The sequence below is a fragment of the Gopherus evgoodei genome, chromosome 3, assembly GCF_007399415.2.
Source record: "Gopherus evgoodei ecotype Sinaloan lineage chromosome 3, rGopEvg1_v1.p, whole genome shotgun sequence".
NCBI lineage: Eukaryota > Metazoa > Chordata > Testudines > Testudinidae > Gopherus > Gopherus evgoodei.
The window spans coordinates 114856712-114869028 of NC_044324.1; the positions used below are offsets into that span (position 1 = coordinate 114856712).

Sequence of the window (12317 nt, forward strand, 5' to 3'; positions counted from 1 at the left end):
CTTAACCTCTGCTTCCCTCATCCTCCAGCAATAGTGGGGAATATCTCAGCAACCTCAGCTGCCCCTCTCCCCACATCCACCTCCCAGTTCCCCCTGAATGCCTTCCAGCTATGGGTCCTCAGCCCTTTACCCATGATCACTCCAAAATAAACATTCAGGAAGGGTGAAGGGATTAAAAAAGCATGAGAATCCCAAGTCACATGTTATAGCTTTACAGTTTATGAAAGAGTAATCTCTCGCAGATTCATACAACCCCTTTCATTTACCACATCATTTTCTCAGGCTGCTGAATTACAGAAAAGCTGTGTTGCCCATGATTCTGCCAACTTCTAAATAACCTGAGTAAACATATCAGGGTGCTATCCAACTCCAGCATCTGTTCTTCGGTTAGTAAAAAATCACAAATTGGATTCAGAAGCCAACACGAAACCAAGGCAGCTTGGCTACCGCATTTCCTACTGACAAATAGGTTTTAGAGTCCTATCAGAAAACAAACTGCTACATTCAGGGAACAACAGAAACAAAGCAGATCCACTAACTGACTTTTATAAGAACTTTTCCATTAATTTGTTTAAGTTTCACAAGTTTTATCATTTAATTAAAACTGAGTTAAGTAGGAAAATACTCATTGGAAAATGGCTGTGAAAAAGGAAGAGGGCAATTTATTTATATTGGGCCACACTGTGAGATCTTTTCTTGTTATGTAGTTACCAGTCACAAATTGAGAAGTTGAGTTTCATTTCACATTTAAAGCAAATATTAAACCTCTTATGTCTGAAAAAGAAACCATACACTCCTTAAAATTACACACTTATTCTTTGAGTACAGAATAAATTTTCTGAGAATTTACCAGTAAATCTATTAACTCAAGAGTTAAAAATTAATTAAAGCCTGGGTCCTTTAAGAAATTGAGCATGTGTTAGTCTTCTTTGTTCTAAATAATATCAATAATGGAATCACACAGACTCTTCAAATTTCTCATATAGAGGGAAAAATCTCTAAAAATCAGTTTCATTTTATCTGTGGCCAAAACACTAAGTACTGTTCCTTAATCATAATCTAATGGTTATTGCATGATGTCACTAGAGGGTAGAGTTAAGGTTGTTTGTGTACCCTAATTGTACATTTCCATTCCTAACATGACTGAATTTCTTTTAAATATAGCCTTCATTCTGAATTTCCTGGGTTTGTAATGCTTAGTCATGGGAAAATTACAACATCCTTGCAATGTTACTTATCTTTAAGTTGCTGATGCATACTCTCTGTCTTCACTTATCCTAGATTTTTGTCTTGCAATATTTATAGGTAGTTCCACTGACTGCAGTGAATCTAATTAATTGCTCACTGATGGGAGTAAGGAGCCCATATTTTGACCTACAATGACATGAATTAATATTCTGACAGATTTCAGAGGAGTAGCCATGTTAGTCTGTATCAGCAAAAACTACAAGGAGTCCTTGTGGCACCTTAGAGACTAACGAATTTATTTGGGCATAAGCTTTCGTGGGCTATAACCCACTTCATCAGATGCATGGAGTGGGAAATACAGTAGGCAGGTATAAATATATAGAACATGAAAAGATGGGAGTTGCCTTACCGAGTGGGGGATCAGTGCTAATGAGGCCAATTCAATTAGGGCAGATGTGGCCCATTTCCAACAGCTGATAAGAAGGTGCAAGTATCAACACAGGAAAAAATATTTTTTGTAGTGACCCAGCCACTCCCAGTCTTTATTCAGGCCTAATTTGATGGTGTCAAGTTTGCAAATTAATTCCTGTTCTGCAGTTTCCCATTGAAATCTGTTTTTGAATTTTTTTGTTGAAGAATTGCCACTTTTAAGTCTGTTATTGAGTGTCCAGGCAGGTTGAAGTGTTCTCTTACTGGTTTTTGAATGTTACAATTCTTGATGTTTGATTTGTGTCCATTTATTCATTTGCGTAGAGACTGTCCGGTTTGTCCAATGTATACGGCAGAGGGGCTTTGCTGGTACATGATGGCATATATCACATTGGTAGATGTGCAGGTGAACAAGCCCCTGATGGTGTGGCTGATGTGGTTAGGTCCTATGATAGTATCCCTTGAATAAAACTGCGGACAGAGTTAGCAATGCGGATTGTTGCAGGGATTGGCTCCTGGGTTAGTGTTTTTCTTGTGTGGTGTGTAGTTGCTGCTGAGTAGTTGCTTCAAAGCTTATGCCCAAATAAATGTGTTAGTCTCTAAGGTGCCACAAGGACTCCTCATTGTTTTAATTTTGACAGAGTACAGGAGGAGAGAGAAAGACTGAGGTTCATGAAAGTTTAAAAAGATATCTATAGAAATTAAGGAATGTTGACCAAACAGCTATGAAGAAATTTTGTCCAGTAATGAATGATGCACGTTCAGTCATTAATACACTACAGAATATTTGAGCAAGTATGAGGGGATTTGGGGAGTTCAGAGTAATAATTATGCTTTATATTTATGGTATGAGAAATAAGCCACCAAACAGAGAGAAGTGGATTGTTTGGGAGTGAATTATTAATCATGCATTTATGGGTTGTGAGATAATTCCAAATATGAAATACCCTATAGCATTCTTCCAGAGCAGATGTTTTATGGTATCAGAGTTTCCATTGCAGGACCAACATATGACATTATTTACAATGTGTGGCAAATATATTTTGGTTTGTGTCCAGCAGCTAAGGCAATATATGTATGTATGTTTGTTTGATAATCTGAGACTATCGTGAATGATTCCGATCAAAGCTGATCACATATGAACAGGAATTCATTGATCTGGACACAGTTTAGACTGCATTTCAATTTGTCTTCCGAATGTCCTATTACTGCTATTACCTGCCTGCTTTTCCTCACAGTCCATTTTCCTCAAGAAAAAGCCCAAGTGCTATTGCTCATTGTGTTCAACATACATTGTTCAAAGGAGGACGAGTAGAAATAGAAAATAGCGAAAAAGGTGCATATTAGAAATATTTCTATTGTAAGTGTAAAAGGCACATGACAGACTGATTCCAGGAAACAATTCCCCTTTACCATACCCTGCAACTGAGGAACAGTCATCAGAAAAGAAATGATAACGACTGTTCTGGTTCTTGGGAGCTGAGAAATCATCTGTAACATTTTTCTGATTCCACATCTTCCTGAACCCACTCATGCCCTATGCCTTCTTCTTCTCTCTCCTCTTCCACATCTCCCAGGCTCCTTTCTTTCTTCCTGCTTCCAAAACTTCCTGGCTGCTCCAACCCCCACCACTCTACTGTTTCCTTCCAAGTATCTCTGGATGCAGTAATTCCTCCATCTACGCCTCACTTCACTCCTCGTCTCCAAAGCTCCTTCAGACTCACTCTCCTTCCAAATATCCCAAATATCAGCTTCCAAGTTTCCATATCTTTAACCATGTTTTCTCAGCTTCTCAGTCTCCTAAACATCTATTTTCTTTGATCAATTTCCTCTTTAAGTTCCTGACTTCCTGCACAACTATTCAAAATAATGATCTTTATTTCCTCTGCCATCATATTTACAGTATCTACACCAGGCTACAATATAAACCAGTGAGTGCCAGCTAGGTGCATTTTTGATACTCTCAGTGCATTACTGAGGGTCCAGTACTCAAAGATGACACAGGTAAGCCATTCTGGTGAAACTGTCTCATTTGAAAGCACCCATATTTCAAAAGTTATAATTCTTTTAAGCACATTTCAAAACTATAACATGGATTTGGGTAACACCAGAGGGAAAAAACAGAGGAAAGTTCCATTTAGAAAAAGATTTATATTACAATATTACTGATGTGTTGTACACATATTTTAAAAGCCAAACTTTCAGTAACGTGCTACTGAATCTTTGTACACTATATATTTAAATCAAGCCTTCTGAAATAAGATTATAAATTTAACATTTTTTTTAAATCATAAAAGAGATCATGGAAAAAATACTTAACAATGAAACACTGCCTGAAAAATAAGCAATGCCCAACAATATATGTAAATAAAGATATTTCTTATATACCACAGATAAGTTTTGGGTAGCCAACTGTAAGAAGTCTATAGTTACAGGATTTATGTTACTTACATGATTCAGAGACCATAAGGTACAATTCATTATTTACATTTCTCATTCTAAAACAAGTGCAGTAGTTTACCTTGTCATCAGGTAGGACGTGCCAGATAGATATGGTCTTCTCCTCTGCCTCGCTATTGATGGACAGATATGAAGGCTGGTAAATTTTTGTTGGTTCTAATATTAAAACCTTGGCGGGGGGAAGGAATTAAAAGTCATTAAAAGGTTTATGAAATGTAAAAAGCATTGTGATCAACTGAAAACATGTCTAAAGTCCTAGCACAGTAGGAATCACAAGGGGAAAAGATAAAAATGTGTAAAATGATCACACTAGCCTATTGTCTGAAATTCTAGTTTAAATTTAGTTTTTCTATAATCCGCCTTTCTCCACTACAGACATGATCACATAGTACTCCTGATTCAACAAGGTTCTGAGTACCTTCATTGCCTACTGCCAGGTGTTGAGCAACCTCTGTAACATGGTAGGATTTTGGACCCAATGGAGGCAGTTTGAGGATCATAGAATCATAGAATATCAGGGCTCGAAGGAACCTCAGGAGGTCATCTAGTCTAACCCCCTGCTCAAAGCAAGACCAATACGCAACTAAATCATCGCAGCCAGGGCTTTGTCAAGACTGACCTTAAAAACCTCTAAGGAGGGAGATTCCACTACCTCCACAGGTAACCCATTCCAGTGCTTCACTGCCCTCCCAGTGAAAAAGTTTTTCCTAATATCCAACCTAAACCTCCCCCACTGCAACCTGAGACCATTACTCCTTGTTCTGTCATCTGCCACCACTGAGAACAGCCGTGCTCCATCCTCTTTGGAACCCTCTTTCAGGTAGTTGAAAGCAGCTATCAAATCCCCCCTCATTCTTCTCTTCTGCAGACTAAAGAATACCAGTTCCCTCAGCCGCTCCTCATAAATCATGTGCTCCAGCCCCCTAATCATTTTTGTTGCCCTCCGCTGGACTCTTTCCAATTTTTTCACACCCTTCTTGTAGTGTGGGGGTCAAAAATGGACATACTACTCCAGATGAGGCCTCAACAATGTCGAATAGTGGGGAATGATCACATCCCTCGATCTGCTGGCAATGCCCCTACTTATACAGCCCAAAATGCCGTCAGCCTTCTTGGCAACAAGGGCACACTGTGGACTCATATCCAGTTTCTCATCCACTGTAACCCCTGTTCTGCAGAACTGTTGCCTAACTATTCGGCCCCTAGTCTGTAGCAGTGCATGGAATTGGCCAGTTTGTGCCTTTGTTTGCAATAAGGGTTAGGAAAGGAGCAGTTGGAAAGCTCATCAGAGAGTAAACAGAAAGTTCTTCACGCTGGAGCTAGACTAAATTGCTTTTAAGTCAGACCATTGTGAGCAGTAACTATAGAACTGGACGGGAGGAAATGGTTCCATTGGAACTAACAGCATCCAAGGGGCCACATGCTGACAATAGATAGTGGAACAATTCTTGGGATATGTGAGAGCAGAATTTGGAAGATTAATCCAGAGGAGATGGAATTCAGTGCAACAAGATTTGATCTAACCTAGCCACCTAGTATACTGTTGTACTACACTACATCAAAAATGCTCAGCCAAAAGTAGCTGATGGCCCATCTTTAGGGCCCTACCATATTCACGGCCATGAAAAACACATCCGAGACCATGAAATCTGGTCTACTCCATGAAACCTCCTTAAAAGTTTTTAAGGTCCAGCTTGACAAAGCCCTCGCTGGGATGATTTAGTTGGGGTTGGTCCTGCTTTGAGTAGGGGGTCAGACTACATTACCTCCTGAGGTCTCTTCGAACCCTAATCTTCTATGATTCTACTAAATATGGTCTTTTGAATACTTTTACCCTATACTATACAGATTTCATGGAGACCAGCATTTCTCAAAATGGGGATCCAGACCCAAAAGAGGGTTGTGGGGGGTGTCGCAAGGTTATTGTAGGAGGGTCACAGTATTGCCACCATTACTTCTATGCTGCTTTCAGAGTCAGATGGACGGAGAGCAGCGGCAGCTGGCTGGGCAACCAGCTCTGAAGGCAGCGCTCCACCAGCAGCAGCGCAAAACTCAGGATGGCAACACCCTACCATGCCACCCTTACTTCTGCTGCTGCCTTCAGAGTTGGTCAGGACCCTACAATTACAACACCATGAAATTTCAGGTTTAAAATATCTGAAATCATGAAATTTACTTTTTAGAAAATCCTATGACCATGTAATTGACCAAAATGGACCGTGAATTTGGTAGGGCACTACCCATCTTACTTCAGGCCCTTAAAGGAAAAAGCTGGCACAGTTTAGCATTTGTAGACATTTGGTAAAGACTGATATTATTGTCTTTTGATAGTATTCTATATTTAAATCTGATTTCCAGACCAAAAAAAAACCCTCCAAAAGCCTTTAAGTCTATGTTTACTGCATGTAAGGTTTTCTGTTTCAGTCTGTAAATGTTTGTATTTAATTGGGGGAAAGGTTACTGCATTTCCATTTATTCTGAACTGATATTATAAAATATTTCCCCTAAAAAACTGTCAGAATATGTCAAGATATTTATTTAAATAGAAAGGAAATCAAGTTAGAGAACAGCATAAATTAATTCTTGTACCTAAAACACCTGCCTCCAAACCCCCTTCCCACATACTTTAAAATCAGCATGTATCAACGTATTGTGTTTTTTGCACGTGATTTCTATACTTTACTTTTAAATAGGAATTTTTAAACTGCTTTTGTAAATAAATACTAAACTTATTGATTTCCAAAATTTGTAAGCTGTGTCTGCAACAAAATGTTATCGCAAGGCTCTGTGTGACTAGACTGGAGAAGCAGAGAGAAAAGCCACAACCTTCAGCTCAGCATTCACAAACTCTGGGGCGTAGCTATAAAAGGTCAGAGTCAGATTACCCTCTCATGTCCAGGTCTTGGAGACCATGAAGAATTCTCTTAGTTGCTTAAAAAAAAATTTAAAATCACCCAAATAGAAATTATTGGAAATTCCCAATGGTTCAAGATCTACACTCCATTTATTTCTATAGGTATCAATCGTAGTTGGTGGCACTCCACAGCTGCCAGCTAACTAGCAGGGGCCAGAGCAACAAGGACCAGATCTTGGCCTGCTCCCAGACTAACTGCTGCTAGGCAACCAATGAGCCCAGATGGAGCTGGCAGAGTGGCCACAACCCCTGACTAGCTGCCGGTTTAGCAGCCCGGCTTTTAAGCTTAGCCCCCACAGCACATCAGTGGCTGCTCAACCCCTCCACCTGCCCTTGTTCCAGGCCCTGCCTGCTCCAGCCCCTGTTCCCCTCCAGCTTCTGATTTCTGGCTTCGATTCCCTGGCTCTGCCTCTGGCTTATGACTCTCGTTGACCATCCAGCTCTCACATTTGGCTTCTGTCTCTCCAGTTCTGATCCTCAGCTTCGCCTCTGGCCTATGACTCCTGTTTACCCTCCGGCTTTGGCATTCAGCTTCTGTCCCTCCGGCACTGACCCTTGGCTCATTCTTGGACTCTGCCCATCCTATACCCAACTCTAACCAATAGGCTGAACTCTCATTTCAACCACTAGGCTTGACCGCCCATAGATGAGTTGGCTACAGTGACAAGAATAGCTTAGGGCCAGATTTTAAAGGTATGTCAAGGCTTACAGATGGAAGTTACGTGCTTTTGAAAATCCCACTAGGCACCTATCTGCATCTTTAGACACCTGAATACCTATAAAAATCTGGCCTCCAGCATCTCAGAATTGGACCTTAAGTTTGTAAAGAAATGCATGAAGCAGAATTTTAGTATCTGTATTTTTCTACATATGTAACATTCTTGTAAAGTGTGTCATGTCTTCCTCCAGTGTCTAGTCAGAGGAAAACAGTTTTCTGCATCTGCCAGTTGTGGAGTTAATTTGTACGTTCAATTGGTAGAGGCCGGTGCATTGGTACTGAAGTTCCTATATCCAGACCCTATTGGCAATTTGCGCTGAAGATTGTTACACAGAAGCAGTGTTACAAATTAGTTTCAATTTTTTTTTATAATACCATTTATTTATAAACCTTTGACAAAAATTCTATAGTGCCTTTCCATTTCTTCTCTTTTGTTGCCATTTCTCCAGAGTATGCAATGCACGATCAGTTTTGCTTGTACATGTACATTTTTCAGGCTGTAAGTGAGAAGACGCCTGTTACTGGGTGACAGAAGTATAGTCACATGAACAAGTACGGGTACAGCATTTCACCTTTGGCTGCATTGTGTTATTGACCAGATCTTCTCAATTTTAATTTTAAAGAAAATAAGAGTGCTTGGCTGAGACAGTTCTGGAAGGCAGACCTTGTTTTCAATATTTCATTATGTCATGTGATAAGAATAAGAAAGGGATGTGGTTTCCCCTGGGTGTCCGTTATGAAGCCAAGAATAATTTGCATATTTTCTTGCTTTAACTCCCTCAAACCTGGCCATGTCACAACCCTTCCTTGCAGAAAAAAGACAGAATAGGATTCCCTGCAGAGCCTCGCATTGTCACTACTTGCTGTCTGGAGCAGTTGCTCTTGAGCATTACAAAGTGCAGTTTTCCCTGGGATTGATTGTACCACCTACACATTGTGTCCAATCCGCAGCAGCCTGCACAGCTGTACAAAACAGCCAATTTGCACTTTTCAGGAATTTGGGTAACAACATTGGTTGCCATTTAAAAATAATAAAAAAGCAATATTTGCCAAAAGCCTCCACATCACAGTGTCTCAGACACAAGTTTTCCTCGGTACATAGCATACAGGAAACAGTGGTAGTGAGGATCTTTTTATTGCATATATCCTGCACCCTCTAGCTGGTCATAAAGGAGCCATTCAGCATAAAGTAACTGAGCAATATATTACTAGCAGGGTTCATGATTATTTTTCTAGGAAATATTTGAATGCATGTAATGTAGCGTGGTTCTGGATTACTGTCTAATAATATAAACAGTATGGTACTGGCTATCTAGGCTATCTATGGTCCCTAAAACAGTACACAAGTGGACATCATTAAGTGAAATAAATTGTGAGTCAGATATGCTAAGCCTAACAATGTGTTGCTAACAACTGATAAGACTGAGAAAGAAAAACTCCTTTCCTCAACATGTAATTTAATTAATCTGTTGTCATTTGGCACAGATTGGAACATTATAGGTAGCCTAAATTATAAAATTTTACCCTGGCTTTTCCCTTGCTGTTTTCCTATAAAACAGACCAAGCAACCCCATTGTCAGAGAATTTAATCAACTAAAACCACTGTAGTACGGAGATCAAATATATTTCTTCAGGGAGCATGGTTTATTGCCTGAAAAGTTCTGAACAAATGATATTTTTATTAACCATCCTACGTGACAAAAAGGAAATGAATACAATTAGAAGTTAAGTGAGCGAGTTAATAAAAAGCACACTTACTGGAAATCTAACTACAGACACATCTGTCTTTGTGGTTTCAACTAGGAAATCCATCCAAAAGTCCAAAAGTTCCTGTTTGGCAACATGTTGTTCTGGATTCAATTTCTTAAAATGCTGATACATCAAAATAGTTTCTACAATAGACTTGAGGTACCTACAAACAGCAAAGCACATACAGGCAGTAAATTTAATACAGTTTGCAAATAATCATATTTGTATCTTTAATCAGACTTTAAAAATTCAACATCAAGATGCTAAGACAGCCAGTCAGATTCTGATTATCTAGGATTGCTTTTAATGAATAGATTCCTTGTTTTAGAACCAGATATCAGTGGCAGTGACATAATTAACCTGAAACTTTCCTAAATTCTGGGCCATTCCATCCTGAGCATGTCTGTTATCTTGAACTGTGATTGTTTTGTGATGTAGCTAAATCTCCTGACTGGGGACTAAGCTGAATCCACATCAAACTAATTTCCATTATGACTAACTTCAGATTGTAACGCCAGAGCAATTTCATTGCATTAACCTTCTGTGTCATTGTATCCTCTACACTGCATCTGCTCTGATTGATTATTTAGCGTAGGTCCTTAAAATGCGACACTTCTGGATTCAGGGCCTTCGCATTAACAATGACATTGCCAGGCAGCCTTCAAGAATATTGTGGAAAAGACGACAGCTTTGCTGGAATACAGAATGTCTCTTCTAACTGCCGTCTATGGCTCTCTCTTTTGTGGTTTGCTTCCTAAGGCATACTTACTGAGCCTTTCATAATAATGGTCTCCTTCACCATTAAACGGAAAACATACAAATATAATTTTATGATTACATCATTACTGATTAATGAATCAGTTGCAAATCCACAAATGACCTGTATACACCATTTTGACCCTTCTCTCAAAACTCCCACCCAAAGCTGTGTTACAAGCACAACAGCAATAGAATATGCACAGCCAGGGAAGATGGGCCCCTGATCACATAACCTTAAAGAAAAAGTCACCACCATTTAGCTATTATGAAACTTTGGTTTTCTTTTAAGGGCAGTTTATTTGGGCATGTCTATATTATGCTCTGGATCAACGGGCAGCGATCGATCGAGGGGGATCGATTTAGCACGTCTAGTCTAGAAAAGCACACTTAATAGTCTAGACACCATAAGTTGACCCCTAAGTGTTCTCCTGTCAACTCTGGTACTTCACTGGAGCGAAAAGCGTAAGCGGAGTCAAAGGGGAATGTCAGCCGTCAACTTATCACAGTGAAGTCACTGCGGACAGTAAGTCTAAGTACGTCGACTTCAGCTACGTTAGTCACATAGCTGAAGTTGTCGAACTTAGATCAATCCCTCTCCCTCCCACCCCCACCCCAGTGTAGACCAGGCCTAAGCTTGTGATAATGATACATACTGGGCAATACAAGGGCCCTTCAAGGGACAGTCCCATGTTGGAGTGATGAGGAGGTGTATCAATAAGGCTCCTCTATCACCTTTGAGAAAGTGCAGAACCTCCTTCTGTCTGTACCTGGGCAGCTATGCTGGGTGATGCGGTGGGGATTAGAATGTGCTGCATAGCTCCACCCCTTCCCCACTCTTGGGACAGGCTTGAACTAGCAGTGTGCTAGCCCTAAGTAGTCACTGTGCTCTCTAAGCTAATGGACCATAATGTGTCTGGGCCCTGAACAAAGACAAAAAGGGAAGGAAGATGAAAAGGTGAACCTTACCTCCCTCTGTCCACTTGTACAGGGGCAAGACACCGCCTAACTAAATGTGTTAGTAACCACAGAAAGGATTTCTCTGAGATAAATTTCAGTACAATCTTACTGTTCTGACACCCTGATAATTCCAGAAATTAGTCATTAAGGGAATTGGGAGGGGAAAATCAGCTGTAGGAAGAAGTCTCTCCAAGAAATTGGAAGCATTATTGGATCTTGTAGCTGTTTCAACTTTTGAAATTCCTTGATTTAATTTGTAAAAGCAGCAAAGAATCCTGTGGCACCTTATAGACTAACAGACGTTTTGGAGCATGAGCTTTCGTGGGTGAATACCCACTTCCTCAGCTGCATGTAATGGAAATATCCAGAGGCAGGTATATATATGTGTGCTACCAAGCAAGCTAGAGATAACGAGGTCAGTTCAATCAGGGAGGATGAGGCCCTGTTCTAGCAGTTGAGGTGTGAAAACCAAGAGAGGAGAAACTGGTTCTGTAATTGGCAAGCCATTCACAGTCTTTGTTCAATCCTGAGCTGATGGTGTCAAATTTGCAGATGAACTGAAGCTCAGCAGTTTCTCTTTGAAGTCTGGTCCTGAAGTTTTCTTGCTGCAGGATGGCCACCTTAAGGTCTGCTATAGTGTGGCCAGGGAGGTTGAAGTGCTCTCCTACAGGTTTTTGTATATTGCCATTCCTAATGTCTGATTTGTGTCCATTTATCCTTTTCCGTAGAGACTGTCCAGTTTGGCCGATGTACATAGCAGAGGGGCATTGCTGGCATATGATGGCGTATATTACATTGGTGGATGTGCAGGTGAATGAACCAGTGATGGTATGGCTGATCTGGTTAGGTCCCGTGATGGTGTCGCTGGTGTAGATATGTGGGCAGAGTTGGCATCGAGGTTTGTTGCATGGATTGGTTCCTGAGCTAGAGTTATTATGGTGTGGTGTGCAGTTACTGGTGAGAATATGTTTCAGGTTGGCAGGTTGTCTGTGGGCAAGGATTGGCCTGCCACCCAAGGCCTGTGAAAGTGTGGGATCATTGTCCAGGATGGGTTGTAGATCCTTGATGATGCGTTGGAGGGGTTTTAGCTGGGGGCTGTATGTGATGGCCAGTGGAGTCCTGTTGGTTTCTCTCTTGGGTTTG

At 40.5% G+C, this 12317-nt stretch overlaps 1 protein-coding gene across 1 annotated transcript in view; it reads right to left on the bottom strand.

Annotated features, from left to right (window-relative positions):
- Window positions 1-12317, bottom strand: part of MAP3K5 (mitogen-activated protein kinase kinase kinase 5) — a 167266-nt gene that overhangs the window by 48295 nt on the left and 106654 nt on the right. The window contains exons 10-11 of the mRNA XM_030556400.1: window positions 9468-9621; window positions 4139-4246 (exon numbers count right to left, since the gene is read on the bottom strand). Of these exons, the coding sequence (XP_030412260.1) occupies window positions 4139-4246; window positions 9468-9621 (262 nt within the window). The remainder of the gene's footprint in view (window positions 1-4138; window positions 4247-9467; window positions 9622-12317) is intronic.